Below are 25414 nucleotides of genomic sequence, written 5' to 3'. Positions count from 1 at the left end.
TTAAACACTTTCCAGGAACCAGCCCAAACACCTCCCTCTTTCTTGTTGTGCCAGCAACTGGGATCTCCCTATTTAACACATTTCTCCCCAGACCAGGAGCATGGGAGCTGAGTCCTCCCTTCCCACCTGTTGGGCATCCTTTGATCTTCTGCCCATCATTGTTTCATCTTTGTCCTTGCCCTTTGCTGTTTAGAAGGCAATGTGGAGTGGACCATGGGTCCCACCACTGCCCTGACTTTTCTGACAGCCATGAACAGGCTGGGATTTCAGGCTGGCTGTCTTTTTAAAGTTATATTCAGCAACAGACCGGCCTGGATTCCTTTTGGCAGCTGTAATTTCCATGCAGTAATAACAGCAGAGCGTTTATTTCAGCTGCTGCCTCTCCCAGCCAGTCCTCTGGAGTCTGAAGGCTGAGCTTGCTTTCTGCTTTTTCTTTTTTCCCTCTCCTTCCCCAAACCCCCTTGCCAACCAACTCTCCCTCCTTTTTCTTCTCTGGCATCCAACATCCACATGCACACGATGTTCCTGCTTTGGGAATGAGAACCTCTCTGGAGCTGGCCTCCAGACCTGGAGGGTTTTATTTTCCCCTTGCAAACCCCTTTTTAGTGTCTGGCACAGGGCACTGGTCCCAGGATCTGTCAGGAGACTTTTAAAGGCCAGCTAGACTTTGTCATGGGGCTGCAGGACAGGGGGGGAAGGAATAAAAGCTGTTGGAGGAGGAAAAAAAAAGAATGTGCACTGTGGGGCTTGGATTTGGTGAGGAGGAGGAGTGGGAAAGCAGCACTTTGGTGTCTTTTCTTTTTATGTCTTCTTCCCTGTCCCAGAGTTGGAGCTGTTTTGTTTGAAGAGTGTTATCCCAGGTGTCTGTGTTGCAGGAGAGGAAAAATAATGAAGACTTTTAAGTCTTAATTAATTAAGAGGAAAATAATTAAGGTTGGGGTGTGGGATTTGTTGGCACTGGGGGAGTGGGAGAGGGAGGATGCAGGGATGCAGGCAGCTACCAGGGTGCTGGGGGTGTGATGCTTATTCAGCCTGTTGAAGGCAGAAATAAATAAATATTTCTCCTGAGAAATAAAGCAGGTTTGCAGCCCAGCAAGCTCAGGTCTCTTGGTTGCAGATCTCATTTGCAGATCAAGCTTTCCCCACTGCAGAATTTTCTGCCAGCAAGGGGGGAGCTGCTTGGGTTCCTTGGTTCCTTTCCCCAGCTCTGCAAGGGAGCAGGAGGAGAGGAGCAGTCCTTGCTTTGATTTTTTTTTTTTTTTTTTTTCCCTACAACCAGCTGGCCACAGGCAGCCAGAGGTCTTGCAGCCCTCAAAGATCCCCTGCTCCCCCATCCAGCCCAGGAGGAGAGAGCTCCTGGGGCTGGGCTTTCCCACAAGGTATTTGGCACTGCAGCCAAAGAGTTGGGTTGTGGGCTGGCTTGGGAGGGTATGAAACAACCTCTTTTTTTTTTTTTTTGTGGGCTTTTCCTCAGCATATCTTGCAAACTATCTGATTCTCCTAACCACTTGTTACAGCCCAGGCTTTTGGCACTTCCATTTTGGCTCTGGACCCAATGCTGTGGCAAATGGCAGCTTAAGCACTCTGGTGCTGCAAGGATCAGGGATGGGGATAGTTGGAGCACTGATTTTCTGCTTTTGTGACTGCAAGAGGAAATGCTTGCTCTTCATCTGAGCTAGGCTTGTGGTCTACCATGCATTTATTTGCTTCATTTGTAGTGGAAAAGTTAAAATTCTTCTTGCTTCTTGCCCAATGAGTCTGAAGTGCCCTTTGTGTCTGGAGGCCAGGCAGTGTATTACTAACAGGTCAGAAATCATCCTTCAGAATAGCTAAAGGCATTGATAAGCAAGTTGGATGCTAACTGCTTTTCTGTTTTTTAAATATTTATTGACATAAAGTACCTTTTTTAAACAAAAAAAACCCCCAAACCCCACCCTGTGGTTCAATGAGCTATGGGAGCCTGCGGGGAAAAGGCTGGGATGCTGGGATGCTCCATTTCTGTGGGTACCAGTGCGAAATGGACTGGTCTGGTCTCTCCACAAGAAGTTGCTGCTGTGTTGTCACTGGTTTTAAAAACCCCTGGGGGTCTTGACCAGGCAAGAGCATTTACCCCATCTCAGTGGGATGATGGTGAAGATGATGTGTTAGGGGAAATCCTTCAAGGATTTGGGTTTTGTGATGTCTGGAGCTGTAGGTGAGATGCTTTCAGCAGGGTGGAGACAGAAGCTGTGGCTCTTGTTTACCTTCAGTCCCCATCTCTGGATTTCACATTTCCCCCCTTGCCAGGCTGCCTGGGTGCTGGAACAGGATGTGGCAGCTGGATGAGCTGGGATTTGCTCTCTCCTGCCAGACCCAAAATAGGAAATCTGTCTCCAGCTGCCCACAGCAAGTGACAGGGGGACACGACCCGTGGCTCTGATTAGCATGGCCTGGGAATGGGGCCAGAGTCAGGAAAAGTGTGCAAAGGAATCCAGAGCTGGGCTGGGGTTTTCTGTGCAGCTTTGGGGGTGAGGAGAGCACTGACATTGCTTCTGTGAAGGGTTTTTTTGTGGGGTTTATTAGTAAATTCTCTGCTGGCCAATGTCTCCTCCCCAGAGCACAATGGGACCAGTGCTCTTTTGGGTAGAGGTGCATTCCCACTCTTCTCCATCCTGCTCCAGATAAATACAGCCTGGATGATCATTTCTGTGCTGAGAATGAGTTCAAGCTGTTTTGTTTTGTTTTTTTTAATGTAGACTGGGCTGGAAGGAGCAGGCCAGGAAGCCCAGGGCTGCTTTGAAGTCTTTCTCAGCAACGAGCACATGGCTGAGTCTGCAGCACAGTCACATCTGCACACTCATCCCTGGGATCAGTGTGGCATCCATCAGCTTTCCTGGGTCTCCTCCTAGTTTTTTGAAAGCCTGTCCTGAAGTTTCTGCCAGCCTCAGGGGGGTCTGACCCCTCACAGAGAGGAGGAACTGATGTGTGCATCCATGGATAGGGATTGGGATGCCTGCCTGAGCTTCCTCCCATGGCATATGAGGATGCTTTGGATGCTCTTGATGGGTCCCAGGTGTGGACAGCAGTGCAGAGCATCCCAGTTTGTCATCCAAACAAGCTTAGAAGCAGCTTTTTTCTTACTTAGCCTTTTCAGGGCAGGCTTGCACAAAAAAATAAGATTTCCAGGTTTTTAGAGGGGTGGTTTTTGTTGCAGAGAGGGTTGAGCTTCAGTGTGTTGGAAAAGCACTGGAAACCAGTAGTGCAGAGAGCAGGGGAATTCTTTGTTTCTTTTCATGCTCCCATCCCTGTCTCCATCCCTCAGGAAATAAGAGCCAGCTTTTAAAGGTGGTGACAACTTCTGTCCATCGTGGGGTTAGAGCCAGCAGCACATCTTTTGCTAAACTTGGACTGAAAAGGCCAAAGAAGGGTCCAAGAGTCCTGATCTCTGGGACCTGTAGTAAACACTTGAGCCAAAAAAGAAAGGGTTTTTTCACGTGGTGCTGCAGCAATCCCTGCAGATGCTGGGTCAGCCCTGGGCTCTTCTCTCATCCCATTTGTGCTCAGTTCCCCAAGGCTCTGTGTGCCTTAGGGGCAGAGATGTGAGCTGTGGCCTGGCTTGCATGCTTGGGAGAGGAAACCAAACTTTGCATGACAGTGAGAGCAGTGGGTGGTTTAAAAATAACACTTATACATGTGTTTGCGTTGTTGTTTTTTTTTAAGTAAGAGGTACATGCATTTTTCTCTCTTGGAAATAAACTTGTAGTTAAGGATAATTTAATTATTTAGTCCTTTAAAGGGAAAAAAATAAAAAAAGGCTGAGATTTCCTGGTTCTACATTTTCCTCTAATCACTGCCAGATCAACCACTTGAGTAATAGTGGAATTCTTTTAAAAATAATACTTTGGAGTGAAAACATTTTGTCAGTACTTCCCTTTGAGTGTCTGGCTTGCACCAGATAGCTGGCAATACAATCCTTATCTGGGTGTTCTTATCATAGAACCCAATTTCTATTAAAAAACCCAAACAGTGATTTCAGTTTACCATCACTGTGACCAACTCCTGTGATTTATTTCCTCTGCAGACTCAACTGGTTATGACTTAAGGCCATAGATTTCTGCCATCAGGTTATTTCTGGGTTCAGATCTAGGGGACTATAGATATGTAGTTGTCTTCCTCCTTTTTTCCCCCCCTTGCTGGCTATGAGGACCTGTGCCAAAGGTGGCTGCTTCTGCCCATCACTTTGACAGTTTTTCCTTTGAAAAATTGCCATGCAATGTCCACAAGAAATTCTCCAGCAGGTTTTGGGCTCTGTCAGCCTCAAGTGTTGGAGGCTGGGCCAGCACATTCCAGGCTGGGGCTCCTGTGCTGCATCACCAGCACCCATCCCAGTGCTGGGATGTGCAGTGTGGTTCCTCCCAGCTCTCAGGGCTGTCACAAACCTCAAGTCTCCTTCCAGCATATCCTGGGTGGGTAGAAGACAAGAAATCCTTGGATTTCTGGCATCTTGGCACCCGAAATTGTGGCATCTCTGTGGAGTCTGTTTGGGTAGAGCTATGCAGGCATGGGAACATTGTTCTGGGGGTTTTCCCACCTCTGTTCTGACAGAGGGATGTCCTTTGCTTCCTTCTTGCCTTGTTCTTGCAGGCAAGGGCTGGGTACATCCTATCATCTCCCCATGTGAGCCACAGAGCTCTCCATGTTTTGTGACACTGCTGCTCCATCTGGAAGTCATTAGCAGCCAGGGAGCAGCAATGTTTTTCTTCAGAAGGGGGGTGGAGAGGAACAGAGGGACTTCCCAGTTTGTCATCTTCCAGAAAACTTTTTTTTTTTTTCCTTTTCTTTCTGCTCTTGCCCTGAGCCAATTACACCAGACAGGCAGACACATCCAGGAGCCCTTACCCCCCTGGCTGACTGCTGGAGCCACCTCTTTCCTCCTCTCACCCCATCCTGGAAGGAGTTTCCACTCCCTGCCTGTATCCCACCCCCAGGAAGGATGTCATGGCCAAATCTTTTGGTTGTTCTTCCAAAAGTGGTGATGTAGGGTTGGAAGGAGTCCCCCTCCCATCACCCTCTGATGGTACCACCTCTCCCTGCAGCATCTCCAGGCCAGGAGCAGAGAAGGCAGCAGAGCCCTCCCTTTCCTTAAAAAAACTTAAAAAACCTCCTGGATCTGCAGAATTTCCCCCTGGGAGTCTGTCTGCTGGGAGAGTAAACACAAAAATCTCTCTTTCCTCTGCTCTCAGCCCCTTTTTAAAGCTCATCCCATGGGGAGGGCAGGCATGGCTTGGAGAGCTGCCCAGGCTTCCTGGGATGCATGGGGTGGTGCTGGGGGGGGGTGGTGGGTAGGTCTTGTGGGGTTTTTGGGTTTTTGTTTGTTGGTTTTTGGGGGGTTTGTTTTGTTTTTTGGTTTGTTTGGGGTTTTTTTTTTTCTTTTTGAAACATTTCCATGGTGACCCGGGGGAAGAGAGTGGCTTCCATTAGCTTAATGAGTTAAAGCTGCAAGGGAAGGAGCAAAATAAGAGAGAGGTGTTTCTGGTGCTGCCTGGGGATGCCCATGGGGATGGTGGGGCTGGCCTGCTCCCTTCTTGGTTTAGAGGGACTCTGCTGTGCTTGTTCCTCTCTTGATTTTTCATTATTTCCTTTTTTTTTTTTTAAAGTGTGTTTTTTCTACCTTTTTTTTTTTTTTTTTTTTTTTAACTTCTAAAAGGTCAGGACATGGGTTTTACAACCCTGGTTAATACAGAGTACTGCCAGTGAATCCTGCCTTTCCCTCTCCCTTCCCTGCATCCTGCTTCCTACCTGCCCTGGAGGCAAAGGACACTCCATGGCCACTCATCTGTGTGAGCTGGGAGCCAAGCTGGCCTCTTGGCTGCTTTGTTTTCTTTCCCACTCAGCACCATCCAGAGAGAAGTTCCAGTGCAGTGCCTGTCCATCCCCTAGCTTGGATATTCAGGGGCTTTCCATGTGGTTAAAGCTTTAGGGGATCCCTGCATCCCAAAGCAGCACGTGCCTTGGTTATATCAGGGAAAGGGGATGATGTTTGGTCCATTGCTGCTGCTTTTTCTGATGAGTTACATCCTGATGCTCTTGAGCAGAAATCCTGTGGCAGCTGCTGTGCTCCTGCTTTGATTTCAGATGGGGCTCTGAATCTCTCTGTAACAAGGAAGCAAAACTAAGGCTTGCTGGCTCTCTTTCCTAAAGCTTTCTGTTTCAAGGCTCCATCTCAAAAGGAAGACAAAAGGACTCCAGGCAGTATTGACAGCTCCTGTCCCCTCATGTGCTCCTGTGACTTTCCCAACTCAAAGACAGAGCACTTCAGGGTTTGCTTTCATGGGTGCCAGCTGTAGCATCACACTTCTCTGCTGCCTGACCTAAGAACTCTGCCCTGGGATTAAAAACCACAGCGTGGGGTTGCTCAAGGATGTCTTGGCATATTGGTACCTTGAGATGGTCCCCAGAGATGGTTTGCTCGCTGTCCCTGTTTGCAACCACTCTGGTTGTCCCCAGGGTTCTCCCCATGCTGCCATTGGATGGAGCAGCATGAATAAGCTCTGTGGTTTGCATTTTAGGCCTCTCTCATCTTATTTTTGGGTTATGGCAAGCAGCATTACTTGGTTTAAAACCCCTGAGAAAGCTCCAATGCTAATGAGCAGGGGAAGGCAGCTGGTGTGTTGCTCACCAGAATTTGGGTGGAGCCCTGAAGGAGCGGATGCTGCCTGGCTGAGAAGTTTCCCCTCCTGGATAGGACTTAACCCCATCTCTGATGCTTAAATAACAAGGAGCCTTGGGCTGGGGAGAAGTCTCCTCTGGATTTAAGCAGAGAATGTGCCATTCAGGATGGGCATGACAGGTGCCTTTCTCACAGACAGAGCCCTAAAGCCATGCTGCCTGTCATCCCCGTGCTCTGCCAAGAGTGAAAACTAAGATGTGTCAGGCTGCTTTCTGGGAAGAGGGCTTGGTCCTTCCCATCTGGGCTGTGATTGCCATGAAGTAGCCCCCCAGCTGTCTGGAGCCAGACAGTCTCCCCCTTTCCCCTTCCCCCCCCACCCAGCACCATCCCTGGAGGGGGAAGGATGGGTGTGGGAAAACAGACACCACCCAACGCATGTGGTTGGGTGCTTAGGTTGCTTTTCCAGACCTCAGCGTGGCATTTCCATGGAGAAACACCCCTAGCAGTCACCTTCCAAGATGCTGTTGTTGCAGTCAATGTTTTGTACTTGTTTTTAAATAAACTCTGGAGCAGAGTCCTCACTCTGTTGCTTCCCAGGAGGCTGGAGTGCTCTGGTAACAAAAGGCAGCTCCACAACAGCCACTTGTTTGTGCCTGGGAACGGAGCTGGCCTTGATCCCAAAAACCTTCCAGGGTTTTTTTGTGGTTTTCAGAGTTCAGGCCACTCATTGCTTCACATTCCTGCAGCTCCCACCTCACCAGTCACACTCACTGAGCTCCACTCAGGAAACTGGTGCACATCTTCCTCCCTTCCCTCCTTCAATTCTTGCTGGCTGGGGGGAGGAATTGGTGAAGCAGGAAGCCAGGACCTCACTTGTCCAAAATTACACAGCCTGGCTGGGGTGGGAATTGAGCAGGTCAGGTTTGGTTTGGTTTTTTTGTTTTTTTTTTGTTTTTTTTTGGGGGGGGGGGGTTTGTTTTTTTGAAGCTGCACAAATCCCACATACAGAGGACTCTGGAAGATTTCTGTAAAACAGCAAGTATCTCTATTCCTTATGAGTCTTCTCCATCATTTTGAGGTTCTTGCTGGGCTTTTATCTCCTAGTTTTTAGAGCAAAGCCTTCCCAGCCCCCAGTGGCTCTTCAGTTTTCCTGATGATCTCAGAATAAGACTTTTTTTTACAGAACAGGCCCTGGAACAGCCTCCCCTGGGCCATGGTAGAGTCCCCGTCTTTTTTCAAGATAAACTTGGACATGGTTCTAGATAGTTTCACCTAGGTGCCCTTTCTCAAAAAAGTTTGGATCAGAGGTCTCTTCCAACCTGGGCTGCTCTATGATTCTGTGATCTCCTGGCTATATTTGGGAAGCTTGGAAGATGCCTTCAGTGTTGATTTTGAAGAACTGAGGAGTAAAAGGATCTGAAATAGGCAATCTGTGGGAGTAACCTGATGGTTGGGGTCCCTGAGCATCATGCTGCTTGGTCTCTAGATGGGCTACAGCTGCTTTTTACTCATCTAACAGGGATGATGGTGGTGGCATGAGTGGTGACTTCTCAGAGCCTGAAATGACTTGGTCCCAGCCCAGCTTTGTCTTCTTTCTCTGCTGACCTCATGTCAGGAGAAGTCAGGAGGTGCTGTACTCCTGGGAAAAAAACCTGCTTATCCCTGAAGGACCTGTGATGAAGGCTCTCCAGTGGAGGCTGTAAGATGTAAAAACCTGATGCAATTTAGGTTGAAAATCCAAACCAGCAGCTGGTACAAGCTGGAGCAGTTCTGGAGCCTTAGCAGTTCTGGTGACAATAAGCAGAGCTTCTTTTGGAAAGGCCACTAATGGTATCTTGAAACAGCAGTCATGTGTCCTAAAATCTCTCTCAGCCTCCCTGGAGCTTGGCAAGCATCCAGCCCACAGCTTTCATTTTGCAGGATGATTGGTGCCTTCCCATCACCTCCAGCCCCTCTGGCACTTCCCTCCCCTCTGCAGACCCCAACCCACTCCTGGCCACCTTGGCTCCTTGCCCTGCTGCCACCAATGGTCCCATCTCCAACCACCAGGATAAACCCTGTGGCTATTCCAGAAAAACTAAAAAAACCTTAATTGCTGTCCCAGGAGGTCCCAGGGCCAGGTTGCTGCAGTTTTCTGTCCCTCACCATCTCTGGTCCAGTTGGCCCCTGACTTTTGGGTGCTGAGAAGCCAAAGTTGACCCTTTCCCAAGTTTGATGTGTCCACAGGGGGATTGCAAAGGAGCTGAAACTGTTCCTACCTCTCTTTGGTTTGTTATTGATAGAGAAGGTTTAACTCTGCTCTCATTACATGCCCTTTAGACTTTGCACTTTTAATTATCAAAAGATTAGCAGCTACAAAGATAAGAAAAACCTTAAACCTGGCAGGTTTGTACAAGCAGTTGTAACCTAGAGCTCTGCTTATAGTTCAGGGCTGTTCCTAAAAGGGACTTGACAGGCTGATTAATAAGTTGAAAAACATTTTGACTCTTAGCAAAAGAAAAAAAACATTTAATTGAAGAGATCTGTCTCCCAAGCACTGTTTTGTTGTTACCTCTGGGATGCCCCATGTAAATTTATCCTCATCCTGATTTCTTTTTCCTCTCACTGTCAGTGCAAATGGTGACTGCAGTCTTGCCACGTTTGTAATTGTTTCTTTGATTATTTTTTGCATGTCTTATATTGTTTTTGGATGGAAAGAAGGATTCACTTGCAAAGTAGTAGAACCACAACACTTGAGGATATTACTTCACCAAAAATGCACTAACCAGGAGCCATCAGGAGGAAGCTGTGTTTATGGAAAAGGAAATAAGTTTAACCAAACTGGTAGCATTTGACCAAGGTGAAACCAGGGTAATACCTAGTGGCAACAGACCTAAGCCTTGAACTAAACTCTTGTTTCCTGGATGAAAAAACCTTTCATTCCCTTGTTTTCTCAGCCCACTCAGTGCCTAGGTCCTGAGGCATTTCCTAGTTCCCAAGTTTTGAAGTAGTTATGGAGTAAGTTGGTTGTGCAGATTTGGTTAAGTTGAAGGAAAAAATGTTTTTCTCTATACAGAAGAGCTTATAACAAACATAAGCCAGATTGTATTAAATTAAGTGCTTAAGTAGTACTTTCCCTTTAGTTTTGTGGCTGGTCTAAAACCAGACTGGCTAAAGGCAGATAAATATTTATACAATGATTAATATAAATAAACCATATGCCCTCTTGTTTATTTTAAAAGCTACACGCACGAATAATTTTCCTCTCCCCTGCTTAAATATTTAAATCATTATCCATGCCATGGGAACTTAGCTTGGAGGATGCTGTTAAGCCTTTGCCTTGCCTCCTGCAGCCTCAGCCTGTGACTGCTCCAGCCCTTGGTGTCACCTCTGATTTTGAGGGCAAAGGGGTTTCCAATTTTCAGTGTTGGCAGCTTCAGGAGGTCTGACTTGGGTGTGTTGTTCAACCACATCTACTTCCACCTCTGCTCAGATCTCCCAGGCCTTAATTAGCCCTAATTAGCTGCGTGGTCCATGTCCATGTCCAGCTAGGATGCTGCCATACGAAGCTCTGCATTAAACGTGTTTCCCCTCTCTCTTTTCCTTGCAGGAATCTACATCCTGATTGCAGTTGGAGCTGTCATGATGTTCGTGGGGTTCCTGGGATGCTATGGTGCTATTCAGGAATCTCAGTGCCTTCTGGGAACGGTAAGAGGCACAAAGCTGGGGATGCCACTTGGCACCGTGCTGGGAAGCACCCAGCCCTGCCTCCCTCCCTTTGCAAGAAGCAGGACTGGGGGGTTGTGTGAGCACAGAGGTGGGGTCTTGCTGACCTCTGGAAGGGCCAAGATAATGTTATTTAGCAGAGAGCATCTCTGCCCAGCCTGCTGGAGCTCTGGCTGAGCTCTGCAGACTGCTGCTTCTGCTTCAGAGGCAGAAGCCAGCAGCAAAGCAGAAGAGATGCAGGATTGTTGGAGATTCATTTTCTCTGTTATATGTGCCCCCCCACATCCTCACCAAAATGCTTTTTTTTCCTTGCCATTGTCTGGCTGTCTTTCTGACACCCACAAAATCTCCCTTACCTTCTGTCCCCCACAGCTTCCCCTTTCACTCTGCTGCAAGGCTGCCTGTGGCAGTTCCAGTTCTTTTTTCAGGGATCATCTGCTATTTTTATCTGTTTGGACAAGGAAACAGCAAAGAATTCCCACAGTAAGTCTAGGTACATCCTGGAAAATGCATTACTGAAGTGCTGCAGGCGTCCTTGATGGGAGGCAGCAGCTCCAGATTCCTGGCACAGGATGACCTTAATTGTATAAACTGCAGCCACACCAAAAGCATTTGCCTTGAGGGTAAGGGAGACCCGTTTATTTAAAGCCATTTCTTACATCTGGTTCAGCTTAAAATTCAATGCAAAAGGAAATAAAGCAGAGGAATAAAATACTAAAATATATATATATTAAAATGAAATTTTAAAAAAAAATTGGAAGGACTTTTCCAGCACTTGGCTTGGTCGGGTTGGAAGATTCTTGGTGGTGTAGTGATCCATAGGTGTGGATTCAAGTGGGACTGAGGGAAGTGGAGCTGCTTTCCCTCTTGCTCTCACAGGTGGCTTCACCTCATCACTTCTGTTTCCCAATAAGAAGGGAATAAGGGAAAGCCTCCATAAAGCACCCTGAACATCAGTGGATGAGACCTGCTGGAGGAGCTTGTAGACACTGTCACTGCAGCTGAGAACAGGAGGAGCCCACTTACAAATCCAACAAGCGTTGTTGTGGTGAGGGCTGACAGCTTTGGATTATTACTTTTTTTTTTTGTTAATGCAAGTGATTGCAGGACCTGAATTACCCCTTGAAGTTGAAAAGAGGATTAGAAGGGCAGATGGCACAATGTACCTGAGGCTCACCAGGGAAACTGTCTGCTTGGGCTGAAATTAGCAGCTCTGGCAGCTCTGCTCTGCCCAGGCTTGCTCACACCTTGGCTTGCCAAGAGAAGGTTGGAGACATCCTGTGATGATGCCTTCCACTGGCCAAGGCTCCCACCAGGCTCCAAGGACACTTCCAGGCAGCATCCTTAGGGTATTGGAAGAAAGCAGCTGCTCTGCTCTCTCCTCCAGCCAGCTGATGGAGTGACTATAGGATTACTGCAAAAGGGGAAAATATCAGGATTGTGCCATCAGAATCCTGTGCCAAAGGTCCCATGGAAGCTGGTTGGTAAGACCTGATGAAGGCAGGAGGGAGCTGCTCCCCAGGAAGGGGTTTGGGCACATCTGAACACCTGGGCAGGGACACTGCCTGTTCCCATAGGATCAAGCCATCCCGAAGAACTGAATTTGCAGGAAGTTGTACCTCCAAATCTGGGATAAACAAAGCATTCTTCACTGGAGGGTAACTTCTGCAAGGGTGAGCCCTAGTGCTTACCATTAGAATTGCAGTGGCATCATGCCCATGATTTAGGGTGAGGCGATTCCTCGGAGGGATGTGGCACCCAGTCCCCCAAAGATGTTCCTGGAGAATCAAGGATGGATGGGTGTTTAAGGAGGAGTTTGTTGTTCAGAGACTGGACAAGGATGTTGGAAGTCCCTTACTGCTGTCAGGTCATTTCCATTTTGCTGATAACCCTTTGCTTTTGCATGTGGGAGCCAGGTCATGGAATCATTCTGAAAGCTTTGGGTTGCTCTATTGTTGAAGAAAATGTCCTAAATGTCTCTGGCACAGAGACTACCCAGGATCCAGGGGCTTTTGTCCCACCCCATACTGTGACTTTGTCTTTCTCTGACTGCATTCACCTCTTTTGCTTCTTTACTTCCATGGCAACTCTCCCAGTTTGGGGTTTTTCCCAGGAAGAAGTCACTGAGGGAGATGTCACGGGGGTAACATTGGCTGTGTGTGGAGAATGCCTGCTGGTACCTTCCCACTTGACTCTGATTTAGGAGCTTCCCAGCTTCCCATTCCCAGTCCAACAAATCAACCATCACAATATGTTCCTGGGATCTGAACAAAAAGCTGGGGAGAGGCTTGGGGGGTGGGGTGGCAGGGAGGAGTTCTGGAGCTGCACAAATAGGGGGAGGACTGTGGGAAAACATCAGTGTTAGTATTTATGCAAAAAACTGCAGTAGCCTTGCAGGGCTCTGGATGCTGAGTGAGCTGGCCATAAATCACACCCCACAGCTCCTCAGCAGCTGAAATGTGCTTTTAACCCTGCACTGGCAATTTCCATCCTTGGAAAACCCAATGGAAGAGAGCAGGAAGTTTGGCTGGCTGGTCCTGCAGATGCACAAAGAGAAATGTTGTGTCTTGGGGTGTCCAGGGCACCCTTAGCCCTGCCAGTCTGTGTTGGAAAGGCTGTGCTGATCCCCACTTACCCATCCCAGTGGGAAGTCTGGGTGTGGAGTGGCACCTGATATGTTATAGGAAAATGTGGATGGGCTGAGCACATGGATGAGAGAGATCTCCTGGGTGGAAGTGCTGCTCCCCATCCCTACCCACCTGATTGCTGCCTTTGCCTGTAGCCAGGTACATTGAGCATCCCTCTCTTGGTTTTTGTTTGTTTTTTTTTTTTTCTCTTTGCAGTTCTTCACTTGCCTCGTGATCCTGTTTGCCTGTGAAGTTGCAGCTGGAATTTGGGGATTTGTCAACAAAGACCAAGTAAGATGACTCTGAAACCTGGGTTTGTGGGATGGGGAGGCTGTGGGAAAACTGTTTTGCTTACAAGGTGCTCCCAGAATGAGTCTGGCAGTGGGCTTGGATGTGATCCAGGTGTGATCCAGGCAGGTCACCTAACTCCTCTTGGCTGGGCTGAGGAGCTTTCAATGGGAGCACTTGATGGCAGCAGCTGCCCTCGAATGGAATGTGGGGTGATGTCTAGACTAAAAATGGCCCTGTCTCGTTTGGGTCTCCTCCTTGCTGCTGTCAGTCACAGTCTGAGTTGGTTTTTGTATGGAATCCTGCAGGGAAACCACCCACACATCCCAGGTGCCAAACAACCCCAGCCATGTGGCCCATGGAGGGAATATCATGTGGGCAGAGCCTGCACCAAGGGGATGGCTGGATGCTTCCTCCTGTTTGCCAGCCTCAGATAACCTTCTTGGGGCTGCTTGCCTGCCAGGACTGAGCTGGCTGCTGATCAATATGCTGTGCATGCATGCAGGAGGGGTAGAAAGGGACTGGCTGGATGAGTTCCTCTTGGCTGGAGGTTAGATAAGATCAAGGGAGCTTGGTCTCAAAGTGCAGAGCTCTCAGTGGATGGGCACCATGGGCATCCTGCAGCAAGCAGCAGGCTGGGTGTTGGTCACTCAGGGGGTTGGAGGAGAGAAAAGAGGATTGCTTGGGTTCCAAGTCAAAGTTAGAGACTGGCAGAGTAGGAAATGTCTCTATTTGACCAAGAGCTGTAAGGCAGCTGTGTAAGTAGGTGGTGTCTTGCTTTCCATTTGCATGGAGAGCAGAGATGACCACAGCTGGGCTGTGAATGGGAACACCCTTGTAGTCATTCACCAGGGAGAGAGCATGATTTCACCAGGATAAACTCCTCTGGGGCTGAAATTCTTATTGTGCAGGCAGGGTGATGTTTCCTAGCAACTTCAGTGAGCTGATTCCCCTTTTGCAGAGGGGCCCTGCCTCCTCCAGACCTCACTCTGTGAATCCTGAAGAGTCCAAGATGTGTGACTGAACAGACAGCAAAAAAAAAAAAGGGATGCTTGAGTAAGGAAGGACCCCATGGCTGTTGCTTTCTGTGCTGGGGAGAAGGAGCTCAGCCATCAGAGCATGAAGCTTGGTAGTTTAGGATTTGCCAAAGCAAGAGTGATGAGCTCTCCCCCTGAAATCAGTTTTGCAGGTGAAAATGGTGGCATTCTGTTTGCCTTGGCTGTTTTGGCAGCCACGATGATGAATGGGCTGGTTGGAAGTCCTCACTCCCAAGGCAGGGAGTTTGCTTCTCTTTGGGGAATATCCTGGGAGAAAGGCAGGCTGAGAGGGGAAGCTCTGAGTGATGCCTCCAAGAGCTGCTCCCAGGGGGGAGTCTGTCCCCTCATGGGGACAATATTCTGCTGTCACCAGGGCACAGAATGCTTTACCCACCAAAGCTGGAGGCAGTCTCTCTCCAAGAGGGACTCATCTCAGAGGTGCTTTAGATACAGGATGGGGAAGCAAGAGGTAGGATTGGTTTTATTTTTTTTTTTCTGTGTATCAAAAATCAAATATTTTAGTCCAGAGCAGGGCCAGGAGGATGATCAGGGGGCTGGAGCATCTCTCCTATAGAGAGAGACTGAGAGAGTTGGGGTTATTCAGTCTGGAGAGGAGAAGGTTCCAAGGAAACCTCATTGTGGCCTTCCAGTATCTGAAGGGGCTACAGGAAAACTGGGGAGGGACTTTTTAGGATGTCAGGGAATGATAGGACATGGGGAGATGGATTCAAACTGGAGGAGGGGGGATTTAGATTGGAAGTTAGGAAGTTCTTCCCCATGAGGGTGGTGAGACACTGGCACAGGTTGCTCAGAGAGGTGGTGGCAGCCCTGGAAGTTCCCTGGAAGTTTTTAAGCCCTGGTGGCAGCCTGGAAAACTTCCTGGAAGTTTTTAAGGTCAGGCTGGACAGGGCTCTGAGCAACCTGATCTGGTGGGAGGTGTCCCTGCCCATGGCAGGGGGGTTGGAACTGGATGATCCTAAAGGTCCCTTCTAACCCTGAACATTCTATGATTCTAACATCACCCTCTAAAACAAACTTTTTTGAGGAGTGATGGAGAAATGCTGGGATAATTGATTGAAAACACATTACTTCTTGCTGCAGTTTCTTTTTTTTTCATGTGCTAATTCAGCCTGCCCTGCCAAGAGCAGATGTTCTGGAAAGCATTTTCCCTTTCATACTTACTTATATTTGTTTCTTTTGCTTCTCTTGCATGTCCTCCTTTAATCTGGCTTTCCCAAATTATTGGAGGAGGTGAAGAAGCCAAAATGCCAGTTTTCCTGAAAAGGAGGGTTCTTTTGTATTCTGAAGCAGACCCCTATGGGTGGCTGCAGTTTCCCAGCCCAGGTGGCAAAGCTGGAGTAGGGATGAGATTTCTCATAAAATCACTGCCAGGATGGGGGTGCCCAGCTCCAGGTAGGGACCCAGCCAGAGTTTGACATTGATTTAAAAGCACCCGAAGGTGCTCACTGGGCTTTAGTGTGCAGTATCCCATAATTTTCTGCCATCCTCTCCAAGCCAACCAGTAAGTCAGGGTGCTTACTGATGGCCTGGCTTGGACACCCCACCTCCTCCTGCCTTCCAAAATGCCTTGGTGGAAAATGTGTTGCCTGCTTGCTTTGTCTCCATGGGTTGGGTGGTTTCAGAACAAGCTGTTTCTGTTTTCCTGAGTGCAGCAGCAAATCCTCATGGGCTGGAGGATATCTCAGATCTTGCCTTTTACCCTCTGGACTTTGTCTGTCTTTGCCTACCAAGGAGAATTTGTGCAGCACTTGGATAGCATTGCTGCTAGTTGGTGGATAAGGTTCTTAAATTTCTGCTCTTATGCCACAGCTGGAGGGACTTAAGCCCTGTGGAAGACAGGAAATTTGCAAGTGTGCAAATAAATGAGGTCCAAATCTATTGAAAATTTGCTCATCTCCCTGTGAGCACCATGAGAGGGAACCCTTCCTCTTCAGGCACAGCTGCAGGATGGTTTTCATCCTTCTGTTCTGGATTAAAGGGAGTTGGTTTGGGTTATTTTTTTCCTTGCCTTTCCTAGATAGCCAAAGATGTGAAGCAGTTCTACGACCAAGCATTTCAGCAAGCACTGATGGCAGACTCGGAGTCGAGCAACGGGAAAGCTGTAGTGAAGACCTTCCATGAAACGGTAAGAACTTGGTGCTCAAGCTCCCCACTCTGTGATGCTTTCTGTTTAATATCTTCATTGATGATGAAGGGATTGAGTCCACCATCAGCAAATTTGCAGATGACACTAAGATGGGGGGGAGTGTGGATCAGCTGGAAGGCAGGAGGGCTCTGCAGAGGGACCTGGACAGACTGGAGAGTTGGGATGATTCCAATGGGATGAGGTTCAACATTCCAAGTGCCGGGTCCTGCACTTTGGCCACAACAACCCCATGGGGAGCTCCAGGCTGGGCACAGAGTGGCAGAAAGGGACCTGGGAGTCTGGATTGCCAGGAAGCTGAACATGAGCCAGCAGTGTACCCAGGTGGCCAAGAAGGCCAATGGCATCCTGGGCTGGCTCAGGAACAGTGTGGCCAGCAGGTCCAGGGAAGGGATTCTGCCCCTGTGCTCAGCCCTGGTGAGGCCACAGCTTGAGTCCTGTGTCCAGTTCTGGGCCCCTCAGCTCAGGAAGGAGATTGAGGTGCTGGAGCAGGTCCAAAGGAGGCAACTGGGCTGGTGAAGGGACTCGAGCACAGATCCTATGAGGAGAGGCTGAGGGAGCTGGGGGTGTTGAGGCTGGAGAAGAGGAGGCTCAGGGGAGACCTCATCACTCTCTCCAACTCCCTGAAAGGAGGTTGGAGCCAGGGGGGGTTGGGCTCTTTTCCCAGGCAACTCTCAGCAAGACAAGAGGGCAGGGTCTCAAGTTGTGCCAGGGGAGGTTTAGGTTGGAGATTCGAAAGAATTTCTTTCTGGAGAGGGTGATCAGGCATTGGAATGGGCTGCCCAGGGAAGTAGTGGATTCTCCGTGTCTGGAGATATTTCCAAAGAGCCTGGATGTGGCACTGAGTGCCATGGGCTGGGAACTGCAGCGGGAGTGGATCAAGGGTTGGACTTGATGATCTCTGAGGTCCCTTCCAACCCAGCCAACTCTATTCTAACTGCACACATCCTGATCCTCCCCTCTGAGGCAGAAGCAGGAAGTTGAACTCCAAGCCTTCAGGCAGGGAATGAAGGGGATGTTGGATTTTTTGGTGCTTATGAGCGAGCTGGATCAACTGTGTCCTCGGCACTGGGATTTTGCTGCCTGTTTCCCAAGCTTTACATGGAAATCTCTCCATAGGAGAGGAGGAGGACAATGTCTCCTCTTGGAGATGGAGGATGTGAGAATGTGGGAGGAAGAAGGATCAAAAATGGGGGGCTGGAAAATGAATGGATGAGCCGGGGTCTGAAGCAGATGCTGCTGCACACAGGTCTTTGCCTATCGAGTTTGCTGTTCTTACACATAAAGAAACAAAGCTTCACCTTCAATATTCTGTTCTTCATGCTGCACTGGGAAGTCTGGCCCAAGCTCTAATTCTTTTTCATTTACCTCAGCACCTATGATTTAAGTAAAATGCAATGGAAGGAAAAAATGTTTCTCTGAGCAGCGAACTTAGATGCTCATCAGGAAACAAAATCTCTGGAGAGACTTGGGTTCACTCACCTCCAAGATACCAATGCCAGAGCTATCTGGGATTATTGTAGGAAGTAGCTGTATTGCATGGGAAGAAAAAAATTGAGTTTGGAGGGTTATTTCCTCTCTCTTGTGTCCTCCTTCAAGATGTGTCCTCAGCCTTGGGTAGTTTCAAGGTTATTTAATGGTGGGAAGAACATTATATGAGTGTTGTTTACTAATGCTGGGTTTTGTTGTTTGATTGGTTGGGGTTTTTTCCCTCTCTCCACGTAGCTGGACTGCTGTGGTCCTGATACTGCAGTATCAGTTATCACTCCCCTGTGGAGAGACGACCTCTGCCCAAAGAAGGATTCCTTGCTGGAGACTTTTACTCAGGTAGGCATGGTTGCTTTTCACTCAGTGCAGCTCAGTTGACTACCAGGGAAATTTGGGGATTTACTGGGAGTGAGATAAAGGGTAGAGATGTCATTTATTTGGGGCTGGTGTAGAGGGATGTCAGGTTCCCATCAGTTCTTCCTTTGCTGTTCCTGCTTGAGGGGTCTGGCAGGCAGGGAGGGATGAAGTCTGGTGGGAAGTCGTGGAGCCAGGACCCAGGAATGTGAGCGGGACCAAGGGGATGCAGCCCTGCCTGTTTTTTGGGAGACAGCAAGGGGAGAAGAGGCTCTCTGACCTGTGTGCTTCTCTGCTTCAGTCCTCAAGCTGCCACAAAAAAATTGATGAGCTGTTTTCTGGGAAGCTCTACCTGATCGGTATCGCTGCCATCGTCGTTGCTGTGATCATGGTAAGCACCGTGCCCTGGTGTTGTGGGACTGGGAAAAAGCTGCTTCAGGGTGTCCTGATCCTGTTCCAGTTGAGCTGGATCCATCCCTTTCCCCCAGATGCCCCTGTGGTTCAGGGTACAGTGCCAGCTGCTTTGGGATGCAGCAAGACCGAGGGCTTCCTCATTCCCTGGGGAGGTTGTGCTATTAGGGCAGGCACACAGCAAGCATGGCAAAGCAGGGACACCTTCAACCCCATCCTAAATGCAGACAGAGCATTGTTGAGCCTTCTCCTTTCCTCCATCCCTCCCAAACCTTGTTTCTCAGGCCCCCATATTTTGTCACTGGGGTCTGCAGTGGGGATTTGCTTCCTTTGCTACATGGAGTTTGCTCCCCGGTGAGCTGTGAGTGCTGTGGGCTGGGAACCCAGTGCCTGTGCAGAGGTTGGGCTGTGATGCTGGAAGGGATCTATCTCCAGGTATGTGTAGCTGGCAAGTAGGAGGCTTGCAGTGTGCCAGCCCTGCTGCCTGCAAGAGTGGAGAGACCATCATCTTATCTGGAGCTGAAAGTGATAGCAGAGGCACAGCAGCTCTGCCCTTGTCCATGGCATGAGCGGGGATGGGGACCTCAGGATTGGGGGGAGAGGTCCTGCATGGTCCTGCTCACTGCCTCACTGGTGCCCTGTGTCTCCTGACAGATCTTCGAGATGATCCTGAGCATGGTGCTGTGCTGTGGCATAAGGAACAGCTCCGTCTACTGAGCCGTGAGAGCCAGGGAGGGGAAGGGGGAAGCAGGGCTGACGGCGCTAGAGGGGACCCCAAGTGCCACCAAGTGACCAGGAGACATTTCAACAAAAGATAGAGAAAACTATGTATATAAATACTTCCAATATTACCATACAGTACTTATCATTTTTATTTTGAAGTACTTTTTTTTTTTTTTTTTAATAAATAAAACTTTCCCATATCCTTGTGGCTGAGTTAGTTACACATCAGTTTTGTGTGATGGGGAAAGCTGCTGTAGCAGGAGATTGAGTCCTTCCTCCTCTTTCCCCATCCCCTGTAACTCAGAAATTGTGGACAATGTACAGAGGAAAAAGGCTGCAGCCCGATATCAGAAAAAAATTGCCTTGGTTTTTTAAAAAAAATCTCTTTTTTGACACAGCCTTTTTTTTTTATACGCATAATTGGATGCTGAATCAGAATTTAGCATTTTCATTCATTTCTTCTCAGCTTTTCCTACCATCACCCCAACTCCCTGGCTCTTCCATGCTCTCTTAGGGAAAGCTGGCTGGCTGCCCAAAGCTTGGGAGAGAGGAGAGGAGAGGAAAGGGCCCCCATAGCCTGAGTGCAATGTGTCCCCAGGGGAAATGCTGGGGCATTGTTCTTCTCCAACCTGCTTGCAGTGCTAGGTCAGTCCTTAATACAAGTCATGCTTAAATTGTTTAAATCTCTGAAGAGTGGGGTTGTTTTTGGCTTTTTTTTTTTTTTCCTTGGGGCTCTAACTTTATAAATTGGCTCATGTCCACTGATTGGTTACACTAAAGCATCAGCAGCTGGGAATGGGTTTTAGTCCCAGATTTTTAACTGTAACAAGCTGAAAATGAAGTTGCTTTTTTTAACCTTCTTCATTGTTTCTTGAAAGACACATGCTCGTGAGAGAGTCTAGCTCTATACCAAGTTTCCACTGTTAAGCTAATGCTTGCATACAAATGATGTTGGAAAAAAAGGAGAAAACTTTAGGAAAAAAACAAAAAAAGTCCTTAACCTAAGAAATCCTGCACTTATGTATTGCAGGGTGCATGTATGTATTGCTATGTGCATTCATCTTTCAGATTTCATCTTTGCATCTCTCTCTTGTTCAATGAGATTTTCCTGACTTACAGAAAATCCTCATACACTGTAACATTGCTAAGAAACCTGATTTTGGAAAAAAAAAATAATAATTTTAAGACTTTCCACTTCCAGTCACATCAATGGCAGGAGATCAGCTCATCAAAGCTGATCAGGCTTTTAGATCACACCAGATGAAAACACTTTCTTGTGACCTGGTAAGCTTTGATTGCCAGTTTGATGTCTGTGGCTTCCTCAAATGCCACTCTGTTATCTGTAGATAGAGGGGGGGAGAGTGACCCAGGAGCTATGTAATAAAATCAGAGTGTCTCTAAAAAGATGATCTATATGTATAGTTCTATAGATATATATTTTTAAGAAAAGCCTTTTCCTTACCCATATGGGCACTTGAGCTGGAAACTCTCAGCTCCTTGCCCCCCTTGAAGCAAGCAAGGGGAGGAGTTGAAAGTAGTGATCACCTTCCCCACTTCAGGAATAATTTTGGTCCTTCAAGTCTTTTTCACTCTCCCTCTTCATTGCAATGAAGAACTTCAGATCAGCCAGGGAGGGAGACCCATGACCACTGGGCAACAGCACCTTGTCCATGGATGCCATGGCCTTTGCCAAGACAGGATGGGGAATTCCTGCACTGGGGCAAACTGATCCATTTGGAGGCTCTTTCCCCCTTCCATTCTTCCCTTTCCTCTTCCTGCCTTCTAGTATATAGGGCCTTTAAAAAGTATATAGGTAAATATATATATATATATATATATCTCAAGTTGTGCTGGGTGAGAGGAGGAAGTGCTTCAACAGAACTTTGCATCGAGGGGTGGGACAAGAAAAGATTCAGCCTTAGAAATAGCCTTAAAGCAACACTGCCCTGAATGTCCACGTTATGCACATGGTGAATGAGATGGGGTTTTGCAGTAGGTAACCCCTTCCCCTTGCTCCCCAGCACAGCTCCTTCAGGTCATCTACTCTGTTATGTGGATATATGTATATGCATCAACCAAGCATGTGTGTTTACGTAGCTGTGCACCACCAGGATTGTTAGCATACAGAATGGATGTGTAACTTGCCACCTTTTTTTTTTTGTTGTTGTTGTTGTTGACTGTTGATAAATGTGTATAAATATGCCATTAAGCATTTCATTTCTGTTTTCTTTCCTTATGCCTATTTTTTTTTTATATTGTTCAGTATTCAGTTGATGCTGTGGATGTAGCTGGAGCTCTGTTTGAAGGTGGGCTGGATCCTGATGCAGCTCAGGTGTTGCCTTTGACATTGTAGCTTAAGGGGAGTGGGTTGTTTCTCTGGGAAAAAGTGGTACCTGAGGAGGGAGTCTGAGACCTGTGGAAGGAGGAAGAGCAGGGTGGTTGCTCAGATTATGTCCTGCATGGGCTGTGATTTGCTCTGGGGCTCATTTCAGGGTGGATTGTCACCCTGGGCCACCTCCCATCCGTGTGGTTGCTGCAGGAGGGAACCAGCCAGGGGCTGGGAAGGTCATGGGAGGGGACAGAAGGAATTTTGCAGAGAGAGGGTAATGCTTTCTTTAGCTGAGAGTTCCCATGGTCAGTGGACATCAGCTGTAGCAGGAGGCATCAGGTCTTGGAGAAGAAGAGCGGAGAGGAACCATCATGCTTAACAATACTGAAGTAGCTGAAAAAAACTCAGAAAAAAAATTTCCTACTTGGGTCTCCTCTTATCTGACCTCCTGGAGGATGGACCAGTGTTAAAACAAACTAGAGAGAGCTATGAAGGGCAGAAGGGATTCACCCTTTTGCAGGCACTCAGGATCCAGAAGTGACAGAGCTTTCCTGCCAGTTGCTTTGTCCCAAAGCTGGCTGAGGTCAAGGGGAAAAAGCCACAAGGTTGTACCCCTTGCCCTGCCTTACAGCCTCTCCTGCACACCTGGAAATCAGTGTGTGTAACATGGGGGACCCATCCAGATTCTCTCTACACCTCCTAAAAAAAACAAACCAAACCAAGGATAAAATTGTGAGCTGTAAATACTCCCTCTCTCGGGGAGCATCCTCCTGGAGCAAGGGACAGCTGAGGAAATGGGTGTGAGGAGTGGAGGGGATGCGGGGAGGAAAAGAGAGATTGGTGGGGAAAAGGGAACCAACTGTCCAAGTGTCTAAGTTCAGAAACCACACTGAAAGGTCAAACAGAGCTGCTGACAGCTTAACTGAATGCTTGGGATTTTTTTCATACTGTGGAGCATGCCACAAAAGCAGTGTGTTTTAACTTCTTTCTGCCTTTATTTTTTTTTTTTTTTAAAAAAAAAAAAAGAAACGAGACAAAAATCGACTTAATAAACATTTCTCATAGTGTGCATAGTGTGATGAAGTGCTGCAGTTTTACAACCAGTTAACCTTAACACCAGGATGCTTTGTGAACCAGGCTTCAACAGCATGGGTTTTTCCAGCCTCTGGGAGGGGGGGGACACATCCAGAATGGTGCTGAGGGAAGGCCAAAAGGTTGCTCACCAGCAGTGGTGGTTGTTGCAATTGTGATCCCCCCACTCCCTCAAGGAAAGGGGGGTAAAGCTGTGGGGGAGCTAATGGGATCACCTAAAAATGAGGGTGACTGCAGAAAATCAGAGGGGCTGAGGTGGCAGTACTGCACCCAGCCCCAAGGAGCTTCTGAAGTGACCAAAAAAAAAAAAAAAATTGGCCCAAAATGCCTTCTGCAGCCAGGGGCTGCTCTGAATTTTGTGGCTGGTTTGGTAACTCCACTGGTTCTGCCACTGCCTGCCCCTCCTCACCATTAGGGGAAAGCATAAAAGGGAGGCCAAGTGCTGTGATCCCACAGCTCTCTGCCTTCCCCTGCCCTGTCTTGGACTTCCCACTGCATTTGGAGGAGGAATGTGCTGTGGCAGCCACCAGCCATGGGCTCTGCCTGGATGGAGAGGGAGGGAATGCCAGGTGAGGGTGAGTCAAGTTCAGCTGCCACAAAAAAAAAAAAAAGGCAAACCCTGCTCCTGGGGGCTGTGCCTGTGCTCTGAGATCATGCCCATCTGTTGTTCTTGTCACTTGTTTACCTGAATGTTAATGGACTTGGACATAATGACTTCTGGAAAGAGGAAAAAAAAAAAAAAAGTGATATATAAAACCAATAAATAAAGAAAAAAAGAAACGAAGCAAATCCCCTTGTTAGTGGATTTTTAATGATGTGCTGTCAGGTTTTGTTTCTTTCCATTGCGTCCAGCTTTCTGCCCCAGCTTCCAAGGGAACAGCCTTGTCTCCTTCTTGTATTCAAGCAAAACTTGGGCTGCAGAGAGTGCAGTCCTTAGCTGACCCTCTGGGTGGTTTCCCAGGAGTGTGATGCTCTTTCCTCCCTGCCTTCAAACATTTGTATTGTGGTGCTGTGGTGTTGCTCCAGATGGGGATAAAATGATTCTTGCTTCTGGAGGTTGGCTGAAGCTGCTGTGAGTCACTGTCAGACTCAAACTGGTGTTTAATGGGAGGAGAAACAATAGTGGAAACAGCCTCAGAAAGCTCAGGGCCTCTTTGGCATCCTGGGTGTGTGCCTTGGGACCTCAGCCTGAAATCATAGCTGGGATTTCAAACCTTCCCTGGCTCAGTGCAGCCCCCTCTGCACTGCAGGTCTGTGTTTTAACAACAGGAGATGAGTTGTAGGAGATGCTGGGAGAGGACCAGGCTACCCAGGTGCCTTGAAGGTAAGTTATTCAGGATATTCTTGGAAAAGAGCAGTCCTGCTCTCTTGGAGCATGTGAGGCCAGGCAGATAAAGCCCAGTGAGGGGAAGGATGGGTGGAACACTTGGAGCCTTCTTCTTGTTCTCTTATTGCAGCAACAGCCCTGGCTTAGGCTTCTCTTCAACATTTTTCTTCTCAGTCTTGAAAGACTTGGAAAGGCACTGGAGACCTTACTGTGAACTTCCAAATCCTAGGGATATGTCTGTGGAATCTTTTTGTTAAACAAGAATTTTTCATGAAATAAAAACACAAGTGTGAATTTTTCTAAGCCAGACCAAGTTGCTTTTTTTTTTTTTTTTTTTTTTTTTCCCAGTGGAATTTTTTTCCTCTCAAACTGTTTTTTAAAATAACAACCTGGATACTGTTTCTAGTGACAAGTTTTGGAGGTGTTCTTTGCTTTGGCAAGCTCTGTTTTGTAAGCCTCTGCTGGGCTGTTTGTGTTTTAAGGTGCCTGATTTCCTACTAAAACAGCAGGGATGAACAGGTATAAACTGCTGATGTCCATTCCCCTAGAAGAGGTGTCTGAGCTCTAACCAAGATTTGCAATATCCCCCCAGGAAGCAGAAAAACCCCTCCAGCTCTCCTGTGGCAGAGGTTTCTGTAGAGTAGGGCATCCTTGGGGCTGGATCCCTGTGCCTGCCAGCTCCTCTTGCCAGGCTGGGGGATGAAGGACACCTCAGATTGGGGCTTTGCTCACACTGCTGCTCTGAATGACATTTCCTTTGCAGGCCATGGCAGCTTGGCACTTCCAGTTAGGGGAGAGGAGGGAGTTTCAGCTCCAGGGCAAGCTGCTGAGGACAGAGGAGATTGTCCTGAAAAAAAATAAAATAAAATAAAATAAAAATTCAACAACTTCATTTACATTTGGCAGGGATGCACTAAGGCTGTGAAGCTGCATCACAGAGTAGGTGAGAGTGGAAATGAAGCCCCCAGGGAAGGAACTTCTGCCATCAGTGCCAAAGGGAACTACCTGAGCAGCTCCTGATCAAGTGATAGACACAGGCTAGAAACCCCAAATCCCACTAGTACCACACTCTGCAGCTGAACTAGAGAAGCATTAATCTGTGTCTTGGTAGATGACCACTCAGTTTCAGCCTGGGGAGCATCAGGTTGCTTTACAATCCTAATTTAAGCAGGGATGCTCAGAAGCAAAGAGCTGAACTTCAAGCAGCCTCTGGCTGCTCC

General features: G+C 48.0%; 1 protein-coding gene across 1 annotated transcript in view; it reads left to right on the top strand.

Annotated features, from left to right (window-relative positions):
* Positions 1–23463, top strand: part of CD81 (CD81 molecule) — a 35125-nt gene extending 11662 nt beyond the window's left edge. The window contains exons 3-8 of the mRNA XM_030451353.1: positions 10239–10336; positions 13198–13272; positions 16345–16452; positions 18196–18297; positions 18614–18703; positions 19378–23463. Of these exons, the coding sequence (XP_030307213.1) occupies positions 10239–10336; positions 13198–13272; positions 16345–16452; positions 18196–18297; positions 18614–18703; positions 19378–19440 (536 nt within the window). The 3' untranslated portion in view covers positions 19441–23463. The remainder of the gene's footprint in view (positions 1–10238; positions 10337–13197; positions 13273–16344; positions 16453–18195; positions 18298–18613; positions 18704–19377) is intronic.
* Positions 23464–25414: the final 1951 nt, after the last annotated feature.

This window comes from Calypte anna, chromosome 5, assembly GCF_003957555.1.
Source record: "Calypte anna isolate BGI_N300 chromosome 5, bCalAnn1_v1.p, whole genome shotgun sequence".
Classification (NCBI taxonomy): Eukaryota; Metazoa; Chordata; class Aves; order Apodiformes; family Trochilidae; genus Calypte; species Calypte anna.
The sequence above is the reverse complement of the archived record's forward strand: the minus strand, read 5'-3'. Positions and strand labels throughout refer to the sequence as shown.